General features: G+C 39.5%; 2 protein-coding genes across 8 annotated transcripts in view; both read left to right on the top strand.

Moving 5' to 3' along the window:
- The window catches only part of ZFYVE16 (zinc finger FYVE-type containing 16), a 34757-nt gene extending 23196 nt beyond the window's left edge, over window positions 1-11561 (top strand). For 5 of the 7 annotated variants that reach the window (XM_090132499.1, XM_031603379.2, XM_090132497.1 and 2 more), the window contains 9 exons: window positions 186-268; window positions 3510-3614; window positions 4403-4553; window positions 5363-5443; window positions 5971-6133; window positions 6972-7077; window positions 7489-7653; window positions 8452-8539; window positions 11178-11561. In XM_090132499.1, the coding sequence (XP_089988625.1) occupies window positions 186-268; window positions 3510-3614; window positions 4403-4553; window positions 5363-5443; window positions 5971-6133; window positions 6972-7077; window positions 7489-7653; window positions 8452-8539; window positions 11178-11485 (1250 nt within the window). In that variant the 3' untranslated portion in view covers window positions 11486-11561. Of the gene's footprint in view, window positions 1-185; window positions 269-3509; window positions 3615-4402; window positions 4554-5362; window positions 5444-5970; window positions 6134-6971; window positions 7078-7488; window positions 7654-8451; window positions 8957-11177 lie in introns of those variants that run through there. The other 2 variants (XM_090132496.1, XM_031603378.2) reach the window with 2 other exon arrangements.
- A 93-nt stretch (window positions 11562-11654) lies between these two features.
- Window positions 11655-20110, top strand: FAM151B (family with sequence similarity 151 member B). The gene is made up of 5 exons (XM_031603389.2): window positions 11655-11893; window positions 12449-12614; window positions 15459-15676; window positions 17376-17511; window positions 18383-20110. The coding sequence occupies exons 1-5, from the start codon at window positions 11656-11658 to the stop codon at window positions 18534-18536; spliced, it is 912 nt and encodes a 303-aa protein (XP_031459249.1). The 5' UTR covers window position 11655; the 3' UTR covers window positions 18537-20110.
- Window positions 20111-24053: the final 3943 nt, after the last annotated feature.

The following is a 24053-nucleotide window of genomic DNA, read 5'->3' as shown; positions in this document are numbered from 1 at the left end:
GTAGAATTTAAGTGTGGGTGAGGAAATCATGCAGTGGACTAAGGGGTTGTCAGCAAGTAAGAATCACAGTGGCTCTAGTTCCCTTGAATGTTCAGATATTGAAATTAAGAAACTTGGTCTATAACTGAAAATAAATACTTACAACTATAAAACTTGTAAGTGTGACTTTATTTCCTCTATTCCAGTATATCCATCTCCTCTAGTAAGTTTCAGACATCGAAAGCCAGTCTTCGGAGAAATAGGACACACAATTATGAATCTACTTGTTGTGAGTAATTATTTTATTCATTTCATTTCCTGTTGTAATCCAGATTGTGTAAAATATTCTCAGATTCTTTAAAGCTGAATTGCTTTTGTCAAAGTTAAAGAACTAACTTTTTCTTCAGAGCTGACTCAGAAATTCCTTACTTTAGTATGTATTAAGTGTGAGCTAAGAAAGTGTAGTGATTTCACCCTGATGGCAGCTATACCCCCACAGCCACCCTTTTTCTCCACAAATAAGGAAAATATACAATGAAAGAGGGATCAAATGTTGAGATAAGAACAGGGAAATCACTCATTAGTTATTGTCAAATCAAACTCAGTATAAATTATATTAATGTCCCTATTACTAACAAAATTAATTGACTATAACTAACAGGGTGATTTCTTACTAAGGGCAACTTTCTTGCTAAGAGCAAACCTCCCCATCTACCCTTTACCTCCTTCTCCCAAAACGTGCAGGTGAACAGGGAATGTGGGCTGCAGTCAGTCCACAATGCTTCATCCCTGATGCTCTTTCATGGTTACTCTCTGCCCCTGCTCTATGTATGTCCCACCCACAGGACGCTGTCCTTCTTGAATTGATCCTGCGTGCGCTACCTACAGGCTGCAGCTCCTCAACGCACTGTTCCAATACAGCTCCCTACTATGGGGCTCATGCTTCAGGAGCTGCTCCAGCACAGTCCCTACAGGCAGCAGCTTCACTAGCCCTCCTGCACTATGGGCTGCTTTCCTTGAGCTGCAGCTGTGGACCAGGGCCTGCTCCTGTGTGGTCTCTTCATGACTTTCTCCAGACCACGTACATCTCTTCCATCATGGGCTCCAGCATGGACTGCATTTCTGGTCATTTCTTAACCATGTTCCTCCATTGGCTTCTTTCCAGCATTGCTTAGGGCTCAGGTCTGTCCTGCAGTGGGTCCCTTTGGGAGCTGACTGGAGCTGGATCTGATCAGACATGGTGCAGCTGCTGGGCTGTGCTCTCTTAACAACTCCCCTGCTGCCAAAGCCTTGTCTTGTAAACCTAGTACTGTCTCATGCATCATAATGGTTATAGCACAGTTCCTGGTTGAAAAAAAATAGTTTTAAATAATGAGAAGAACTTTAGAACTTACATTGAAGCTGGTAGCAGTTGCCATTTGGTTGCAGTTTTCTCTTTCAAATACTGCTATGGTGCAAGAATTCTAGTCTTAAAAATGGTATTTCGTTAAATTTGAAAAACAAACTTGACAGGCAGATACATTTTCTAATTGTAATGTTAATTGCTTTGAACTTCCCGTTGATGTGATTAACCAATCTGTGTTATACAAAGACTTGATTTCAGGGTAAGAACTTTTTCCTTTGTTTCTCAGATGATTTTATGTGAAATTCCAGTAAACTTCTATTCCTGTCCAGTAACTTTTCTCTTCAAATACTTGCATAGAATTTATCCTTAATGCTGTAAGCAAAAGTGTTAGAAATGTGGAGAAAATTGCACGTACTTACGTGATCACTAAATCCTCTCAAATGTGGAAAACCATTACAGCTTAAAGGAAACAGCAATCTTTGGCACTCTTCTGTTTTTCCTGTTGTTGATATCTATCTATGTCACTGCATAGAGAATCTATATGAATCAGAGCTGCACTAATATAGGGAATATAATAATAATAGGGAAAGCAAGTAATTAGACAGCTTTTTTTTTTCTTGATGGAGGAATCTTAAATCTCAATTCTGTGAGCCTGCTCCCTGCCTTGCTAGTGTTGGGACAGTACCAATATGAGGTCAGAGGAAGGACTTGAGGGTGGAAGGGACCGAAATATGAGGGAAACTTCCTTAATCAGCATAAGCCTTTGTATTATTCAGGAAGTGCCTAAGCTACAAATAAATAAAATCTAGAAGAACAGCCTGGAAAAGACAGGCAGGCACCCAAAGGGTAGGATAAATACATCAGCGTGCACTTCTTGCTGCAGCAAAGAATGTGTTCAGATGGATTTGCCTTAGTCTCTGATGTTATATCCATTCCTTTTTTAGCCTGAGTTCCACCTTCAGGCTCAAAACAGGCAGTGGGAATATATGCTCCTTGGCAAGATTACCTCTTCTGATGTAGCAAGAGTTTCTAGTCATTGTAGAAAGGCTGCAAAAAGTTCTCATGTAACTTAACAAGATGTTAAGAATATGTTAAACTACATATGGCGCAAACTCAGTTAAAGATGATAAAATCTAGCACCACAGAAGTGGCTGAGGTGGTGGTAAATGGTGGAGGCAAGGTATGTCTGTGATAATATCCTTTATACCATCAAATAATGCCATTTGAACTGAAATCTGCAGTACAGTGAGACCTGTTCATAAATAGCTCTTGCTACAGCTGAACTGACTGGGGAAGATACTGATTTCCTAGTTCAATTGCTGATACAAAACTTACCGGCCTTTTCTAGGAAAGGCAAATGAGACCATTTTACATCTATCATCAATCTTCCAGAACAGAACAGAATGTGGAAATTCGCAGAAGTGGCTGATGGATGGTAACCTCTGTCAGAGGGAGGTATAATGAACAGTGTGAGACTCAAGCAGTACTTCAAGTACTCAAGAGATTGCAGAATCATAGAACAAAATATCCTGAGCTGGAAGGGACTGATAAGCATTGTCAAGTCTTAACTCCTGGCTCCACATGAAGCTAAGAATTAAACCATATGTTTGAGAGCACTGTTCGCATGATTTCTGAACAGCAGCAGTCTTGGGATTGTAACCACTGCCTTGAAAAACCATTCCAGGGCCTAGTCACTCTGTCAGTGAGTTAACTTTTCCTAATATCTATTCTGAACTTGTCACTGGTCACCAAATTGGAAATCAGCACCTCCCTTTCACTCTCCTCCACTGAGTGATAGACAGCAATGAAGTCTCCCTTCCATCTCCTGTTCTCTAAGCTGAACAAATCAAGTGACCTTGTCCACTCTTTCTGTTGAAGTATTTCACATTATCTAAAACATTACAAGATCCCAATGTGCATAAAGTAGCCATAGTTGAAGTAAGCCACTGTTAAATAGTACAGCCACTTCATGAATGCTACAGATTTGTTAATATATCCATTAAGGTACTTTTCCAGTGAATCACAGCAGAGGAGGGGAATGAACGTTTTTAGCTACTTCTAATGACTTATAGGAAGCCTGGAGATGGATGTAAAGTACTTAGTCTTTAAGATTTATTCTAAAATGTATGGAAATAAACTGTCTGCTAACATCTTTGTCTTAGCATATTATCTTTATCTATTGCAGGACCTTAGAAACTATCAATATACTTTGCATACAATAGACAACCTATTTGTTCATGTGGAAATGGGTAGGAGCTGTATTAAAATACCCCTAAGGAAATATAATCAAGTAAGTTAAACTATTCCAAACTGCTTTTATCTTTTTTTCATATAATACCAATCACATCTTCAACATGACTTCTTTTATTAATGGTGGGAGGAAGGCTGAGGAGAAAGAGTAGTTCTTAGAGGCAGTAGTGCTTTTATTCTCCGATCAGTGTCCATGCAGTTCTGCAAGTGATTTCTTCACTTAATTGAGTTCTCCAGTGTGCTCTTTGCGATGTAGTAGACTCTTTGAAGCGTGTGATATCTGGGGAGAAAGTGTGAAATTCAGTGTGCACATGCTCTTTTTCCTGGATATGTTAGAGTGGATGATGTGTGGAAATAAGTCATTTTTTAGGATAACTGTTAACTGTGGAAGATGAGCAATTTCAGTGAAGTGTTCTAGCATGCATTTCCAAGGAGCATCTCCTATATATTTCCTATAACTCCCTGTAGTTACTTAAAACATAATTTTTTAAAAATCCAGCATAGTTCTTATTGCAATCTGTTTAATAGAGCTTTAACAAGAAAAACTGAGTAATATGAGAGTAGTAATATAATTAACTAAAAAAGCTTAGTATATGGTTTCATGACCAATAAAATCTCTGCAGCTCTGATATTGTGTTGACCAGCAGTTTTTAGATTTTCCCTCTCAAAGTAGTATTTTCAATCATTCTTAATTTGACTCCAGCTAGTCAGCTTGAAATTTCTTGTAATTAAGCGAATAATTCTGCTAGATTTTTCTAATGTCTTGTATTTAAAATGAGCACTCCAGAATGAGGTCTGTCCATTTAATAACAAATCTTACATTGGCAGGTGATGAAGGTGATAAATTCCTCTAATGACCATGTAATTAGCATTGGAGCCAGTTTTAATACTGAAGCAGATTCTCACTTTGTGTGTGTGCAGAATAAACAAGGTCTCTATCATACGCAAGCAAACAGCACTAATGAACATCCTAGGAAAGGTAAGCTGGTGTGCTTATGGGGAACAATTACAATTCTAGAGCAAAAGTCATAGGAGTGTGGAATGGTTTGGGATGGAAAGGATCTTTAAAAAGCTTCTAGTTCTGACTTCCTTGCCATGGGCAGTGATGCCTCCCTGTAGTCAAGGTTGCTTAAAGTTCCATACAACCTTTCAGTTCAGTTTAGTTTCACTAGTAACACTGTCAGTTTCAGGAATATCTTTTGTAAATAAATTTAATTTAAAGTTGTGTGGCATTATGTTTTTAAAAAGTTGAAACATCACAACACTGTTCTCTTAACCGTCTCCTCTTTGCATATTGGGCTCTTTCAGTGTGCCTGTTGCCCATCTTTCAGTATCTTACAGAAACATTGTATGCACTCATAAAATGAGAAAGGCAGTCTTTTTTTTTTTTTTTTTTGCTACAGTCTCGTGTTTTTTGTACCAACTTGTGACTAAGTTATTCATATTATCACTTTAAGTGTAGTGATACCTCTTCTGTCCTGTTTTGTTTTTTTTTTTAATTAAAACATTAAAATATATTTTTAATTTTAAAAAGGTAACGTAAGTTATTTGACTTGATGGTAATGTCTAACTTGCGCAGGGAGGTGGTGGAGTCGCCGTCCCTAGCAGTGTTCAAGAGGCATCTGGACTAGGAGCTGCGAGATATAGTCTAGTAGCTTGTGGTAGCAGTGGTAATGTGATGACAGTTGGACTAGATGATGCTATAGGTTGTTTCCAACCTTGTGATTCTATGATTCTATGAAACTTGAGTAACATGTAGTGTCACTCCTTCTTCCTATTTTTTTCTAGTTACAGGTGCAAGTTTTGTGGTATTCAATGGAGCCTTAAAGACATCTTCAGGATTTCTAGCTAAATCCAGCATAGTTGAAGGTAAGAATTGTACTTAGTATCTGTTCTGCAGAGGGTTTTAAAAATAAAAATTAGCCTTGTGCAAGATCTTTGTTCCACTCTAAGCCTTTCAGGACTTTTTAATTTGTAGAAAACCTATAACAAATGAATTGTGCTTTATAAAAGGGCATGCTAGTTTATCTGTTGCTTTTATTACATTATAAGTTTTAACTCTTCACATTAGTCAGTGCAAACATTTCCTTTATAGCTGCCAGTATTTAGAAGTATGTTCATTGCTGTATTGATGAAATACATACATTGACACGTATATGCCAGAAACTCATCATTTGTCTAAGATTGCTCTACTAGTCTTAGCTCTATTGACTAGAAAGGCTTTCACTACTTCTCACTCTTATCATGGAGGATTTAATGCTGTAGTTTCATTTGGAGACCAAGTTAGGACTTGCTGCAGGAGAGGGTTGATCCCACTAATATTTAAGCCAGGACTACTATAAAGTGTTGCTGCTCTTCCTGTAGACAAGTGAGGATTTTGACTGATTTTCTTGTAGATGGATTAATGGTCCAAATAACACCAGAGACAATGGAAAGCCTACGTCAAGCATTAAGAGACAAGAAAGACTTCAAAATAACTTGTGGCAAAGTGGATGGAGAAGATCTAAAAGAATATGTAGATATTTGCTGGGTGGAAGATGAAGAAAAAACAAACAAAGAGTAAATATATTAGCAAAGCATATAACTCTCATGTTCCTAACTTTCAAATATCTGCTTTTTATTTCAAGAAATTAATCTAAGACATCTTTATTCAGGTAATTTGCTGCTAAGACCTGTAAGGACAGTAAGCTGCCTGCTCTCCTCTAGATGTCACTAGCAGAACAGTTTTGTTTGTAGTGTTTACCAAAATCAATACCATTTTTCTTTCTTTGGAAAGCTGACAGGAAGAGTTTGTGAAAACCTGATGTCTCTAATCAGACAAATCACTAACCATTTTAAGGATGTAGTTAATCCCTTTAAGTTTCTGGAGTTGAGGGCTTGGAAGTGCACTGTACTGCTCTTTGCCACTCACTGCTTACAATGTCAGCATTTAATTAAAAAAAAAAAAATCCTTATTCCCTGTGATTTGAACAGTTATATGAATAACTTCAAACTTTAAGTACACATCATTAACTCAAAACTTGCCTCATGTTAACCCAACTCTTTCTCACATGGTGGGGTTGTCTTGGCATGCTTTTTGGTGGTTTTTTTGGTTCGGTTTTTTTTTTTGTGGCTTTTTTGATTGATTAGAACAAAAGGAGGCTTTAATTTTAACGGAGGCAGCTTCAGTTTCACAGACCTATAAGGTAAGGTTTTTATTGAGTAAGTGTTGTTTGTTCCCTGTTTAGGATACTGTTTTTTGTAGCTTCTATATTATTATGATGCAAATCCTGTATTATTTTGTTATAGAGCTGTTAAATGGCTTTTAAAGATAACTAAACATTATGCTTCAGAATGAGAAAACATTTATGAAACAAAATGTTATTGCAATTGTTGACGAAACTACTCTCTTCCATAGAATTTTAAGCCAGGTAGATGGAAAATCGATGGAAGGAACTCGGAGTGAAAAAATACCACACACCAGAGACTTTGAGAGAAAAGGAAAAGTTTTGAAGTGCACTGAAGTTAGTAAATTACATTATACTTGAACTTTTTTTACTCTACTACTTAAATAGTTAAGTGCTAAAACGAGTACTAAATGTTACTATTAAAGAAACTAAACTATGCATAGCCATACCAATCTGTGAACTGTTTTGTAATTCTGTGATAAGTTTATATACTTTATATTATTTTCCTCTGAAAAAGAGTAAATGCTGTAAGTCTGTTAGCGCTGTTAACTCTGAGAGTATGAAATCTAGATATTCTCATGGTTACTTAAGTATTTTGATTGAACAAATGAAACTCTAGGAATATTATGCCAGCAAACAAGCATTGGTAGCTCACTTTGTTGTGTTAACTGAATACTGAATTACTTATTTTTTTTAATTTTTATATGACCAGACTACTGAATATCCTTATCATTTCTGTAATTTCAGGTGTATTATTTCCTAAAGGACCATGAACTACCCAGTCCTGCTCATCTCCAGTTCGCTAAAGACATTGCTACTGCCTGCTGCACTGCTCTTTGCCCACACCTTAAAACGTTGAAGAAGAATGGGATGAATAAGATAGGCCTGAGAGTTTCAGTTGACTCAGATATGGTAATCTTTCAACTTGTATTGTATATACTTCAATTCTGAAACCTTTCCTGTAAAGAGCTTTGGATGTCTTTCTGAATGTTCCTAGTTTTTATCCTGTCCCAGATCCAGACTGAGAATGAAATTTCATTTAGGAGCTGTCTTAATGACTAATAGTTCACAAAAGAATTACTTCTGTTTCCCTTTCTGCCCTATGGCTGTAGAAGCTGTTTGCTGTAAGTTACCAGTTTTTGTCTGGTTCTGACTCTTTGGCACTTGTGCCATAGGGTGAACTAGTAAAAGGAATCATAGAGCTAATTTTCTGATGCTTTTCTTGATGTAGTTTTCTGCTACTTTAGCTCCTGACATTGGTAAGACATTTGCTCCAGCATTTCTACAGGTTTGCTTAGCTCCATCTAGTATGCGATGCTCCTAAAAAGACTGCAGAATTCTGAAGCTGGAATACACTTGTCTGAAGGAAGTAAACTGTAAAACTTCCTTATCTTTAAGAAAAGCTGTAAATACTCCTTTAAATTATTTTTCAATAATATACTTTGAAATTAATAGTCACTGTGGTGATATAATACAATCAGATCATTCTTGACGAAAGTCTCAAGTGGTGTGAGACGCAGAGGATGTGTAGTTTGGTAAACCTAGACATTCAGTGACAATTCTAATAGTTCATGATTGACCTGGAAACCTACCCAGTTCCTAGTGTCTGTGTTATTTTCTGTCTGTGTGATGCTAGGTGAAATACTGATTTATTACTACACACTTGTATTTTTTGTTAATAGAAGAAATGTTAATGTGTTTCCATTTTAGGTTGAGTACTTGGCAGGATCTGGGGGCCACCTTTTTCCACAGAAGTACCTGAATGAATTGGACAGAGCTCTGATTCCTGTGATCCATGGTGGGATGTCAGATCCTGCAAGCTTACCGCTGAAAATGGAATTAATGTTTTTCCTTATGGAACATTTATTTTGAGACTAATTTCTGGCAAGATACTGATTTGCTAGCTCTGAACACCAAAGCTCAGTACATCAAACACTAAAGATCAAATTTTCTAAAACTGTTTTGATTTTAATTGATTTTGAAACCGAATTTAAACAAAACAAGAATCTAACTTCCATTTGTTACTTTACCACAAGAAGCAAGTGTAGTTTGTAATGTTCTGTAATGTTCTGAAACTTTACACTTAATACAGCTGCAGAAGAAGGCAGTCGCTTACCTCTGTACACCACTGTAGCATTTACATTGTTTAGTGTAACTTCCAGCCATGCTATCTTGCCTCTTAACATCAGATAAGTATTAAAGAAATTGCTGCAGTCAGATCTAATGTCAACCTGAAGCATCTGCTTTCCATGTGCAAAGAACTTTTTTGCCATTTGAGGTACAAACATGAAATCTTAGGTTGCTGACTGCATACTTCGCCATTTATACTTGTGCCGGTACAATTATAGGCGGACACCTCTTGACACTTGTTTTTGATCAGCACAAGTAATCATAGAATGGCTTAGAGTGGAAGGGACCTTAAATATCACCTAGTTCCAATCCCTTTGCCATGGGATGGGGCTGCCCAGGGCCTCATCAAACCTGGCTTTGAGCATCTCCAGGGATGGGACACCCACAGCTTCTCTAGGCAGCTGGGCTGCCTCAGCACCCTCTAAACAACATTTTCCTAACATCTAACCTAAATCTCCCCTCTTTTAGTTTAAAGCCTTTCCACCTTGTCCCTGCACTATTTGACTATGTAGAAGTTAATCTCCCTTTAAGTAGTGGAAGGATGCCATGAGGCTTGGGGTCCCCAACACAAAAAGAGGCAGAGCTGTTGGAGCTGGGTCCAGAGGAGGGCCACAAAGATGATCAGAGGGCTGGAGCACTTCTCTTTACTAAGAAGCAGTGAGGGAGCTTGTTTCTTTCAAACCTCATCAGATTTCTGTGGGCCCACTTCTCAAGCCTGTCCAGGTCCATTAGGATGGCATCCCTTCCTTCTGTTATCAGCTGCATTACTCAGCTTGCTGAGGGTGCACTTGATGCAACTGTCAATCTTATTGATAAAGATGCTGAGGAGCACTGGTCCCAAGACAGACCTCTGAGGGGACCTGCCTCAGCTTGGAGGTAGACCCATTGACCACATCTTCCTGGCCATCGTATATTCCACCCTTCAAAACCCACATCTCTCCAATTTAGAGAGAAGAATGTGGTGGGGGACCATGTCAAAGGCCTTGCAGAAACAACCTGGGTAGATGACATCAGTTGCCGTTCCTCTGTCCACAGATTCTGTCACTCTTATCATAGAAGGCCACCAGATTGACTGGCAGAATCTGCCCTTGGTGAAGCTGTGCTGGCTGCCTCGGATCACCTGCTTGTTTTGCATGTGCCTTAACACATGTTCTAGGAGGATCTGCTGCATAATCTTCCCAGGTGCAGACCCAGGCTCACTGGCCTGTTGTGCCCTAGGTCTTCTTGCACTGCCCTTACAGTGGAAAGGATTTTGCTCACCCAGCCTCAACCTGTTACGTTCAGGAACATAACAGACGTGGAAAGCCTGAGTGACACTGAAGACTGAGTCAGCCTTCTCCATGTCTGTTGTGTTTAGTTCTCCTAAGCTATCAGAAGGGTACGCTCTCCTTTGCCTGTCTCTTCCAACCAATGTACCATAGAATCTCTTGATATTTTTCACATCTCTTGCCAGGTTTCGTTCCATCTGTGCCTTGGCTTTTCTGATTCCATCTCAGCAGGACAACTGGCCTTGTTACCTTATTGGAGGAGCCCACACATTCCTTTGGGACAAATCTGAGGTTTTCCCCTCCTCCTTTGTAAAGTGACAGTGTTCCCTGGTTCTTCTCTGTCACTCAGCAGTACATCCCATTCCCTCATCAAATCTATTAAAAAAAAAAAAAATTGCAATTAAGTTTACAACAGTATTGTAAGTGAAGTCCTGACTTAAGATACCATGCTGGTGCTTCAGGACCATATGCTTCTGAATTACTTTTTGTAGAAAAACTGATTTAATTCTTGAATTTATAGGGATTTGTCTTATTAAAACAGATGCTATTTTTATAAATATTGGTCTTTTTTTTTCTTTTACTGGGTGTTCAAAAGTCCAGATGCAATTTGACCTTTCAAGGATTAATAAAAAGCCAGATTATCCTTGAAGTAATCTACGTGTAGCAATAAAACAGGAATTCTGCACTATCTTTTCTGCTTCCTTCTCCTGCTTTTCTTACCTCTCGGTAGCCTCCTTTATTTTCAGGGAGGACAGATGTATTAAGTGTGAGTTTTCATGAACAGATTTAGTACTGTATGTATTTTTTTATATTGGGTGCTTAAAATCTATTTATGTACTCGGGATGCATGTGATTTGTACCAAGGTTCCATGAACCAAGGATTGGTAACTGTCACAACTCTCTACCAAAAAGAAAACAACGAAGCCAAGTCCAAGTCGATGTTGTTTTCAGTAAAAATGCCGGTACAGGTCTATGAGGCTATTAACACTTTGCTGTCTTCTCGATGCTCACTGGGGATATTTCATGTTTTTGTCTCAGACGCAACTTGTTGCTTAACCTCATCAGCTCCGTGCTTAGAAAACAAGCGTTGGAAGATGTCAGGCCTGGAGGACACTGGGGATACATTAGAGCTGATTCTTCGGCAGTTGTGGAGGGGAGCCGGGGGCCGCACGGTGGGCGGCTGCGCGCAAACGAGTCGTGCCTCCATGCTACCGCGCGACCCTCCGCCTTTCCTCTGGTTGACGAGCGCAGCGAGGTGCAGGCGGCCTTCCTGCGTACGTCTGCGGTCAGGTAACCAGAGGAACCGTTCTGCCATTTATCCTGTACTAACGATGTCTAGGAGTTAAATAAAGCTTCTCTCTTATTTAAATAAAGCAGTCAAGCGTGCCTTGCCGACCGTCTCAAGTTTGTCGTCCCCCTCCGCGCAGGGCTGCCGGCCGCTTTCGGCACCGCCGCCCCGCTTTCGGCACCGCTGCCCCGCAGCCCCCGCCTCTCGGGGCGGGCCCGGGCCGCGGCCATGGCGGCCGAGCGGAGCGCGGTCAGCGCGGCGGGTTCGCCGCCTTTCGCCCCGCTCCCTGCCGGGGGCCGCGGCGGCGCCGCGCTGAGGGCCGTCCCGCTCGGTGCCGCGGGAGCGTGGAGCGAGGCGGCGGTGGAGCACTTCCTGAGGGCCGGGCGCCTGGCGGCCAGGGACGGGGCGGAGATCCGCTGGTGGCACGCGGCGAACAGCCGGCGCCAGGCCCGGGAGGCCGCCCGCAGTAAGTGCCGGCCGGAGGGAGCCTGCGCTCGGCGGCCGTGCAGTGGCAGCGAGGTGAATGTGAGCCAGCCGCGTGCCCTGGCGCCCAAAGGCCAGCCGTGCCTGGGGTGCATCGGGCCCGACGCTGCGAGGGCAGGGGTTGTGCCGCCGTGGTGCTCTGCGTTGTGCGGCCTCACCTCCAGCGCTGTGTGCGGGCTGGCGGTGTGAGAAGGACGCAGAACTATCAGAGGGTGCCCGAGGGGGGGCTGCAGACGTGAGAAGGATATGCAGGGGGGGCACGTGTGAGGAGTGGCTGAGATACCTTACGCTGCCGTTGCTTGGCCAGGTAACACAGTCAGAGCTCAGTTTTCCCTTGGCCACTGATTTCTAAAGATCCCAGTGACTGAAGTACCCCAAAATGTGTCTTGGTTGCATCATAGGCAGCAGCTTGTACTCTGTGATCCTCGTGGTGTAAATGAGCACCGTTTGGTGTGGGAACTTTCCCTGCAGTTATGGTTAAGCAGGCACTGGAAGTACTGAATTTGCTCTGTTGCAGTGTTCGTTTTCTAAATAACAGGTGCAGTTCACATGGTAGAAGCGGATGTTCTCCTCCGTGGTGGCAGGGGAGGAGATGGAGACCCAGTGATGGCTCACCCCCCTGAAACAGACAGCGACATCACGCTGCAGGAGTGGCTGCAGGAGATGGTTGGCACAGATAAGGGCATTAAGCTGGATTTTAAGAGGTACTTTGAGACAAAACATTTGCATATACTTCACATTCTTAGCAGTTAACAATTTTATAAATAATGCTAGCTGTCTACTGGTGATCGTTAAACTAACCTTTTTCTTAGTGTGCATTTCAGAGCTTATGCATTCCTTACTGTACAGTAAACTTAGTGAATCGTAGTCAGTTTTACTGAATACATTAAAAGAATAAAAACTTTACACGTTTTGAACCACAAATAATTGTTTCATATTCAGTGAACTCATTACTGAGTTGCAACTAAACAAAGTTTTACTGCTGGGAAAGCTGAAATAAAAGTGCTTATCTGGAAAGCTTCTTTCAGTTTTCTGCTTGAGCTAAGGAGCCAGGAAGGAGAAGGACTGAAAACCCCATGAGATTGCTTTGACAAGTTTGAAATGGGGTTCAATATGAACCTGTGATTTTTAGACAATCTTTGCTTTTCCTGGTTTTAGCTTTCTCCGAATATGTGTCAGATTTTACCACATATAGAGAATGCAGCTGTACATCAAAACCAGCTTTGTCACTGCATAGGTATCCCGTAGAAATGCACTAATTGCTGGGTGGCTATAAAATGTAATTTTTACCTTGTCTTGTGTGATGTAATCACTGTTTTCATGTCAAAGATCACAGGAACACAAGGACAGTGGGCATGCTAAATCCTCTTACTGATTCTCCATAGATTCTCCATATCTTTGCTCAGACAGAGAGAACAGAGGTTTCATTTTTTCAGTTCTAATGATTGCTTCAATGCATTTAAAAACAGATGCCTCTTATTTTTTTCCACAAGGAATTTCCAGCCAAGTGCTGATCTTAAAAAGCTTTTAAAATTATATTGCACAATGAAAGTCTGGTTAATAAAAGCATTTCAAATTTACAAGCCCACAGTGCAGCTATATTTGTGTGAATGACACAGAATCTGATCTTCTTTTGGATTCTTATTCTTTGGTTACTGTTGCTGAAGTTTTGAAGATTACTTTAACAGTGCTTAAGAAGAAATACTTTCTGTATTCCTACCCTGTGAGCGTGATTGATCACATAATCACATTTCCTGCTGGAATTAATGCATTCTGCAAAAGGGCTTCGGAGTCGCACTTCAAAAAATGCCACAATCATTTCAAAAAAGCCTTGAAAGTGGAGTCAACAGTATGTTTGAATTTTCTCAGTGCTTCGCAATAGAAGAGTCCTGTCTGGGTTTCTTTGTTCTATTTTCAAGAGATGCTTCTTTGTTTTTGTGCTCTTTACGTTATTGTGTACTTCATTGAAGAAATGAAGGCATTTGAGTGACTGACATTCACCTGTCTGCTAGTTCTGGGAACAAGTGAAGTGTTCTGGCTTCAGAGCGTGTTAGAAATTGGTTCGAAACCAGCGGTGTTAAATTAAGCCATTACTGGCTTTTCTCTTGGGAAAAAACAACAAAAAAAACCCATGACCCAAATGAGCCAGTTCTTGCTGAGTGAAAGTGGTGGGTGGAACCCTACTAATATGCAGTTCTCTCAATAATACTAAGGCTAAAATGCAGAAAAGCACTGCTGACAGTTAAGTGTGGGCAGCTCGGGTCACAGCTGGCTGCTTTTTCAAGTGCTGTCTGCACATTCTGACATGGTTTTTCTGACCTTGTCCTGGGCCAGGGCTAGGAATGGCCTGGTACAGAATGAGTCTTATGGAGTGGTGGAGAGTACTGCAGGAGAATATAGGTCTGTTCTGTTAGTAGGGAAAGCATAGCTCTAATTACAGTGATTTTAAGTTCCTGAATGTTACGCGGAATATTCATTAATTCGCTGTGAGAAAATAATCATGGGTTTTCTTGACATTCGATCGGTCTCCCAATTATTCTGTATTTCCTTTCCTATCACAACACAGTAGTTTTGGAAGTTTTGTTAGGATAGACAAGGTTCATTGAATCATCATAGAATGGCTTGGGTTAGAAGGGACCTCAAGAATCATGGAGCTCCAATCCCCCTGCTCCAGGCAGAGCCACCAACCTCCCTATGTTATACTAGACCAGGCTGCCCAGGGCCCCATCCAGCCTGGCCTCAAACACCTCCAGGAACTGTGCATCCACAACCTCTCTGGGCTGTTACAGCACCTCAGCACCTTCATAGTAAAGAACTTCCCCCTGACATCCAACCTGAATCTTCCCTCCCTCAACTTAAAACCATTTCCCCTTGTCTTGCCATTATCTACCCTGGTAAGGAGTTGACTCCCCTCCTGTTTGTAGGCTCCCTTTAGGTACTGAAAGGCTGCAATGAGGTCACCCCACAGCCTTCATTTCTCCAGGCTGAACAAGTCCAGCTCCCTCAGCCTGTCTTCATAGGAGAGATGCTCCAGTCCCCTAATCATCTTCGTGGCTCTCCTCTGGACCCTCTCTAGCAGCTCCCTGTCTTTTCTTGTATTGGGTACCCCAGACCTGGACACAGTACCCCAGATGGGGCCTCACAAGAGCAGAGTAGAGGGGAACAATCATCTTCCTGGCCGCCCCTCTTCTGATGGAGTCCAGGATACCATTTGCTTTCCGAGCTGCAAGAGCACACTGCTGGCTCATGTTAATTTTTTCATCCACCAGGATCCCCAGGTCCTTATTTGCAGGGCTACTCTCAAGGACTGCTCCTCTCTATAACGCCTGGGATTTTTCTGGCCCAACTTGAACACAGCAAAGTTAGTAAGAGGTTATAGGTTGCCTTAGAATGACAGAATCACAGAATCATTAAGTTGGAAAAGACCACTGAGATCATCTAGTCCAACCATCAGCCCATCCCCACTGTGTCCACTGATGTGTTCTGAATGCTTCCTGTCTTCACTCTGGGTGAAGGAGTCTCACCTTGTCCACATGTTGTTGGTACAGCCTTGACGCCGTACGGCCTTCCTTGGAGCTGCTCCAGCTTGTGAAGCCATGTTTGGAGAGACCTGTTTGGCTCAATGCAGACATCCTCCCGGGACCCAATGGGATCAGTGCTGTTGTGGATGCAAAGGGATTCCTTGATACCGTCACCTCGTTTTTCCCAGATGTAACCTTATCATTGGGATGGACGACTGGCTGGCATCCTGAACAGCACAATGATGGTAAAGAGAGAGAATGTCATGCTTATGTCATGTTTCCTGCTTTCCTCAAATTAATTTCATGATTGATTCTAGATAAATGCCATTTCTTGTCAGTTTAGAAATAATAGTCAATATAAGAAATATTACTTTATTAATATGTATTTTATAACATGTAGCAGTTAGTTTGGTTTTGAGCTTAGATGAAACTCTGTGGAGATCCGATTTTTCTGTCAAGCAATACTTTGTTCTTCAAGTAATTTCCCTCATTTCCTGGAACAAATTGCCCAAGCCCTGTTTCAGGCAGTCTGTTCTCCAAGTCCCACCAGGAGAACTTTGCTAACTGGAGTTCTGGAACATTTCCTGAAGAAAAGTAAGCTGGAAATGTTAAATCCTATCAGTTTGCTCTTGCGTTAGATAAATTAAGTGGTGAGTCAGTTTTTTTTTTTATACTTCCATTGAAGAACTGAATTTTTTGCAACAGACTTTCCGATGTATTAATGTTAGTAATTTTTTTTATATCATAAATTCGTGAATCTAATTGCAGCTTCTAATTATTAATCCCTATCTGGAGTTTTGATCCAAAACATGTAAAAACTATTTTGTGATTCTTTGTGCTACCTTCCCCTCACAATTCTCACGGCTGCTTAGAGTGCTTTACTAATGTGCACCACCTGCATTTATGTGCAGCAGCATAGTTCCCACCAGCATCCTCTGGGACTTCAGTGACAAAACTGCACACCTTCCCAAACCACTAATTACTGATTATCAAGGTTTAGCATTTTGTTATGATGACTGCACTGTATACTGTACAGTGTGTTTTTAAAATTAGTACAGCTTTTTCTCCAAAGTTGTTTCAGTACAATAAAACATTGCTGGAAATATGCACAGGAAATACTGTAGTGAGTGATCTTTTGAAATAAATTTAATATTATTTTCATTCTAAATTTCAGTTTACAGCAATGCTATTTAAGGGTGTACTGTAAGACACAAGATAAACTAATTGCAAATGCGAGTTACTGTTTGCCCAGCAAAACCTTAATTTTAAATTTGGTGCATTTTTAGGCTGAAAAGCAGTAGTGACAGAAAAGTCCCTACATTGCCTGTGAGTAATTGAGAAAAATGTGATTAAGTGTTGTTACTGAAGAACAGCAAAACAGCACTGTTAACTACCTCCAGCACTCATAAAAACCTCAGCAACAGGCAGTGTATTTCAGATTGCTTGCTTTTAGCATTATTTTAAGTACAAAACATTTTGTGTGCTACATTTCTACACAATTTTGTCTTCTACTGCATTAGTTCAGATTATTTCCTCTTTTTTTTTTCTTCAAAATGTTCTTGCTTTTAAAGAGCCACAGTCAAGTTAAAGCTATCATGTATTGATGTCATAGGCAAAACCTCTTAGAGAGCAAAGATACAATTTCATGGGCATTAAAAAATGTTGTATTCTGCAGCTATATAAGAAAAAACACAGCAATTCATGAGAATGAGATTCTTTTTCTTGGTTGTTTTGTTGTTTTTTTGGTTTTTTTTTTCCCTTGGGACAACGATATTGCTTATAATAGTTTAGCCATTTCATTTCTAAATTATCTGATTTTCACAAAACCACTGTCTGCTCTTCCATTGTCTTGCAGTCTAACCATTCTGTAAATCATTGTGTCTTTGTTTTGATAGAGGTTGTATTTGTGAAGAAACCTGTGTAATCAAATGGTCTTTCTTGTAGGCTACAGTTGGACAATGGTGAAAGAAATGGCTCAGATATGCAGTGCACTCTCTCAGCCTGTCACGTTCCCTGTACGGGCAGCATTAGTACGGCAGTCAGTGTCTGAGCTTTGCTGGTTGATAGACCAGTCAGACCAGTAAGTTTGTGGGTCTTCATTTCTAGCAGTCTTTATTGTGAGGTCACATATTTCTTAGTAATAAAGTTCTCATTTCTGCCTGTATCCTCTCCCAGCTTTGTGTCTGTTCCCAGCCCATCAGCCTTTGCTTTGTCAGCACTGTTCAGCAGCTGCAAAAACATGAGATGTATTGTCAAATCCAGAACATTTCAGCATACTGAGCTGCTGTGGAGAAAATTAATTCTATCCCAAGCAAAACTACAGCAGAAGTTTACTAACAATCTGAAGGACATTGCTTTGATACCTGAAAAATATTCAGTAATTTGCAAATGCTAAGTTATAGTTGCTTTTAAAAAATGTTCTTACAAACCTATAACAATTTCATAAAAAATGTATCTACATATAACAAAAGAAGACAAAAACTTGCCTCATACATACTACCATTTCCTCATTTGTCCTTGGGCTGTAGTCATATTCTCAAGGTAGTCTGTCTGTATCAAGCATTCTTTATGTCTCATTTACAAACTTGTATTGCTTGAGCTTTGGAGTAATATTTTCAGTAATTGCTTTTTACATAAACTTGAAATCATTGGAGCATCAAAAAGAGTGGGGAGACCATCAGTGCAGTTTCTTGTAACAGAAATGCAGGGTGGAGGAGGATTATTGGTATAAATGTAAAGGCGTAAGGAAAACAGGGACATACAGTTCTTCCTAATTTTGAATCTTGCTTAACTTTGAAATCCAAAGGAGATAAAATTCGGTAAGTAATTACATTCCTAACATTAAGATACCACAGTTCGGACTATTTTAGAAGCCTATAAATGCAATGATTTTTTTTTCTGTTTTATATCCATTAAATTAATAATATTCACTTTTTTTTTTTTTTTAATAGGTACAGCCTCACTGTTTGGACAGGCAAACAGGATGTGTATTCTGTAGAAGATTTGCTTTTCATCCGTGAAAACTTTGATAAAAGTAGGGTTTATTATGACATCTCAGAACCACAAAATTCTGAGTTTAAAAAGGCTATAGGAATAGAATGTTAAATATGAAGCTTACAAGGTATGACCTCATTTATAATACTTGGTTTCTTTAAACTTCAAAGGGAAATGTATTTTCCTTCACAAATGGAGTGTATAGAACACACCCATGGTCATTGAAATAGTTTTTGTATAATTTTCTTAAAAGGTTTTCCAAACAGAAATGCAGTGCCTCTTTAATGGGTCAGTATTGTTAGTTACTCATCACATGCATGCTCTGTCATTCTCCCAGTGGGATCTAGCACTTGTTTCCTGCAAGTATATAAAGGGGAGAACAACCCTGGTTACTAGTTGTAGACCAAGGTAATTTGCTACCAACAGCTTTTGTGTGAGCCTGTCAAGAACCATTCAGTATCTGTCAAGGAAAATCATTCATATTTTATACAGAAGGACAGTGAGACTGTAGTAGGTACAGCACTATGCAGTTCCTCAGAGGGATTATTTTGTAGCTTATTCTCATATGCTCCGTTTGTGCTGCTATCATCATGGGTAATTTTCTCACTCCTCATCAGTAGAAGATTCTGTTTATGAGATTTTAAATGTAGAATCCATTATATTACCACAGGCTGTTTTTTCTGTTTTTTGTTGGTTGGTTTTTGGGTTTTTTTCTTTTTCTTTTCTTTTTTTTTTTGGAAGGGTTGGGGGAAAGATACCAGAGTATTATGAAATGCTTCCTATGCTAATTCAAATTCAGGGGGGCTTTCCCTTAAATTCAGGTGTTCTAAGATTTCTTTCAATTTATTTGAAATTTATTTTGATTTTCAGTGAATATTTGCTTTAATAGGGGTAAAACTACTAATGAAAAGATATAAGCAAGTTTTTTAAAGATTTTTTTTTTAACTTCATGTTTATTCAAAGATCTTTTTTTTTCCTAGTATAATATACTCTTGCAGTTCTTGAAATTTTAATTGAAAAGCATTATTGATAGTTGTTGTGTTCTGATGTTTGTAGACTCACTCTTTAGTTTGTCTCTTGTTGCTGTAATATCTGTTGGTTCACGCAGCATGTCTCCATGATGTTTGTATCTATGTATATTAGCTTGTGTGGACCAATGTACAAATGTAAGGACTCCTTAAAATAAAACCCAAGCTGGGGTGTTGTATCAGTCTTTTCTTCTTTGCCTCCCTTCAGGGCTTTGGTGGTTGAGTTTCAGTGTGTCTTTGCAGCAAAGTGAGACGAAGTTACTTTCTTTTAGCTGCTCTTACTTCTGACTTGTGTTTTCACTGTAGGGCACTGTCATTACTGCATTATTACCGCGTCAGTGTGGCTGAAGAAAATACTAATTCCGTACTGCAGTTACTTGTAATTGTGCCAGGGCAGGAAGGTCCATGTTCCCTTCTGCCAGCTCTTGTGCAGGTGGGTGCAGTAGGCTGATGGAGATCATCAGATCTTAGGCTGCTGCTGCAGCACAATAACAAATTACTATTTTTATTCTATTCCCACTAAAATGAGAATTATTTCACTCTGTAATCATCTGAATTTTGAACATAGCTATTTTCAAGGCAATTACTTGTTGGTTTTCAATGTCTTTATATTTTGCCTTCATTCCCTTCAGTCTTTCCGTGTTCTTCTGCCATAGCCACTGCCTTGGCTGCCTGACTGTCACTCCTGATGCTGTTGAAACATAAAAGGGAGGGGCTTGTTGAGAGAGAAGGCTGCAACTGGTGGCATCTGGCAGCTTGATTGTGCTCAACTGATAGTTCATCCCGTCAGGGAAAAACAAACAAACAAACAAACCAGGAATTAATTACAGTGCATCAGCAAGCACTTGGACTCAGAAATTTGGGAATAACTTGGACTTTATGCAGTCTTTTAAAAAGCTCACTACTTGCTCTAAGATTGTAGTGTGTTTTTTGAGTAGAATCCAGTCCCAGTTGAACACAAAATCATGTTTTGTTTTTTTTCCCTATGTGGAACAAAACCTCTACATTCATATTAGAAATACATTGTGGTGCTGGACAGAGCCACAGATCCTAGTGGTTAAACTTGAAACAGTGGTCTTGACTTCATGCAGATGCTCACAGTAGTGTGGTACTTTCTTAAGTGCTGCAATGTTAACACTGGCTTCCCAAATCTCAGTTTAAGAGAAATCATATGCTTTTATAGCACTCACTGATGATGCTTGTTTGCTCCTGAGGAGCAGGTGAGCAGTATGGGTGGAGCAAGTCCTGCTCTGAGCTGGGGGATTGACAAGACCTCCAAGCATTCCTCTTAGACTAAGATTTTGGGGTTCTTTAAGATTTAATGGCACCCTTCACCTTCTGCACAGTAAAGACTACCATAGCGGACTAACAGAAGTACAAAATAAGTTTTAAACTATTTTAATTCCTGTAGTTTGATTGGTTGTTAGAAATTTACTTTCCTCTTTGTTGTCTTCTGACAAATACTTGTAAGAAACATGTTCAAGTAAAGCCTTTGCACAAAGTAGCTCAAATGCTTCTATCAACACCCCCTCTTAGGGCCCTCAGGTTCTGTTATCCATTCTGTCAGACATAAAAAAAGAATGTGCTTCTGTTTTTACAGTGTAAAATGCAAAAAGCAGGGATATTCATAGGATGTCTGTGCTCCCTCTCAGTTACAAATATTGTCCAAGGAGACAGCTATCTCAAGATAACAGGTCCTATCTCTGAACAACAGGAGCAATACAGGATGTATATTTTTAAACAAGGCCAATTTCTCTGAAGGAATATAAGACTTAGAAACTATTAATAGCTGGGACACTTACCAGAGATCTTAGTCATAAAAATTGGCATTTTGTACCAATTCACTCTGCAAAGAAAACCCAAGTTTTCTTAAGATGCATTTATATTGGCAGTGATCTTTTTGAAGGCACTGCAGCAACAGCAAAACTTGATGGAAAAAATACTTTGCTTATGAAGGAATATTTAATTACAAATATCTGATTTCAGGAAAAAAAAGAAAAAGTTGGCTAGTTCTATTACGTGATATGTGTAAAGATGAAGGTATTATTAAGGGTTGACAAAAGAAAAAACCTACATTTTAGCAACTTCTAATTTAATAGTTTTCTCTGTAGCTGCATTGAATGCTTGGAGATGCTGCCCTCTGCTCTATAGCTGTAAGACAAAAAGTAGAAGTGGAAACATTCCCTAGAAACAACTTCCTCCTTAACACTAAACTAAAAGCAAAAAGAACAGGGAAGGATATTTTCAAAACTGCAGTTTGAACACAGCACATTAAATACAGCCTTGGACATGTCTTTTTTGCAACGTTTTTTTTGTAGTGCCTTGCTGTTCTTGTACGTAATGAACCAAAACACGAAATACGGAAGTGTAGTGGATGTTAGGTGATCACTGCTTTTGTGAGGCAAGCACAAAAGACATTTTGCAGTATTGCACAATATTCTGCAGATGAAAGAGTGAGAAAAAAATCACCTTTCTGAATTTGTACAAGATCTGCAAAAGTCTGTCGCAGGGATCCAGAACCAGCAATCTCGTAAGTCAATGCATTTTCCTCAAAGCTGTAATCTACGCTGACAGGAATGCTTACTCATGGAAGTGTCACTTAATTTTATGTAGTTTAATGCAGAGCTATTTAAGGACTGATGTAATAATCTTATCAGAAGTGTGAGTGAATGAGTTTCCCTAATTTTTCACTGCCAGATGTGAAACAGACCAGATGATCTGCTGGGTGGGAAGCCACAGTCCTGGAAAGCCAACATGAGGCAAAGAAAAGGTTTCCCTTCATGTTTTCTTTATTGATATGCATGAAGAACACCTGAAAGGTCTTTTGTTTTTTTAAAATCTTTGAGCCTGGAGGGTGGAATTTAATATTATAAATCAAGTCTGTTTTCAACTCTTCGCCTAAGGATAACTGGAAAACAGATGGGATGCTTCAGAAATGGCAGAACTGTATCTTCAATTCAATTGCTAAAATAAGATACTGAGAGAGTCTCTCTCACACATTATTGTGTACAAATCCAGCTCTGTTTGATTAAACTGTTCCAGTTTTCCAGTTCAGAGACAGCCTGAGGAACACTTAGCAGTATCTTTGGCAGTGATTCAGCATCTCCTAAAAGGTGAATAAATGGATGTGTCTATTTCCATGTTGTTTGAAGGGGAAAAAAAACAACTTTTATTTATGCATCATTACAACAACAAGAAAACACAACTGAATTGTTTTTACTTTTAAGGTCACTTTTAACACTGATGCAACAATAAACATTAACTTTTCACATTATTTCTGCATGAAAATTAGGCACAAAATATTGGCAACATGGCAGAAAGATCTCTCTTCTCAAGGCATTGGGCATTCTCCTCCATCTTCTAAACACTTCTAAAAAACTATTTCAGAGAGCAGTGCATAAGTTAATACATAGTTAATTACAAACGCACACAGCAGAAATGAGACTTTCAATGAAGATATCAAGTAGAAAATCTTATCAGTATTTGGTATTTTCTAAAGAAAAGTATTTGTATTTCTTAAAGACATATTTTTAACATTCAATATTTATACTCATCATGAAATGAATAGACTAGAATTCAATTTCCACATATAGCATAAAAAACACTTCATAAGTACATTGTGTTGCATACACGCTGCGTTCGTATGGACAGATTTTTAAATTTATGGTAATAATTTACGATTGCCTGATGTTACTCCACGTAATTTCTCTGCTACAACATGCTTCCCACATCATCTTTCTTGTTTCTGCCACGCATGTGCAGAGGCTGGTCCAGTAATGCCTTCTGAAATACAGCACTGTTTTCCAGTCTGAACCTAAATGGAACCCAGTTCTCCACAAGCTTCACCATGTGTGCCAGTGGTTAGTATTATGACATAACATCACTTTTGGAGATGCCTCAGTTCTGAATGCTTAACTGTGCAAACTCATGGAACCAAATCTACCCCATTCTTACTCATCCATAAATGAGTAAGGAACTTTCAAGGGATGAACAGTCCTTCTCTAAAAGATGAACAAGCAATGAAATAAATACCCTCCTCCTGTTGCCAGCAACGTGTGTGACTGGGACTGGTTATTTCTGAGACACCCACTGAGCAATACGTGAGCAAGTAACTAAGCAAGTGTGACAGCTGTATCCATGTCAAACATTGTGTGGGTCACTGTGCACCAGGGTGCTACACATCTCAGGTTAGCAGAGCTGTGAGCACTGCGACTTTCAAGGCTTATATATTTTTTGTGGAGGAGTTAATTTTGACTACAGTGGAACAGGTTTGCTTCTTTGCTCATTCTGGTTACCTGTGGGAGTTTGGACAGAGAGTAGATTCTAGCAGATTTTCTATAATTTAGAAGTTGAAAAGAGTTGGTATCAAAAAATCATTTTAAGATTTAAATCTGTAGTTCTGGATATGCATTTTGTACAGTGTTGTTGAGTAGGGATGTAAACCATGTTATTTCCATATGTCGAAAATTTCATTCTTCAAAAAATATATATTAGAACTTTTTTATATTTATATATGTTCTATATTTTTATATATTTATTTTTATATACTTTTATATTTTTACATCAAAAGGAATTTAAGAGATTGTATGTTTATCATTTA

The sequence above is a fragment of the Phasianus colchicus genome, chromosome Z (genome assembly GCF_987193195.1).
Source record: "Phasianus colchicus chromosome Z, bPhaCol1.hap1.1, whole genome shotgun sequence".
NCBI classification, from domain to species: domain Eukaryota; kingdom Metazoa; phylum Chordata; class Aves; order Galliformes; family Phasianidae; genus Phasianus; species Phasianus colchicus.
Note: the sequence above shows the minus strand (reverse complement) of the source record. Positions and strands in the feature narration are given on the sequence as shown.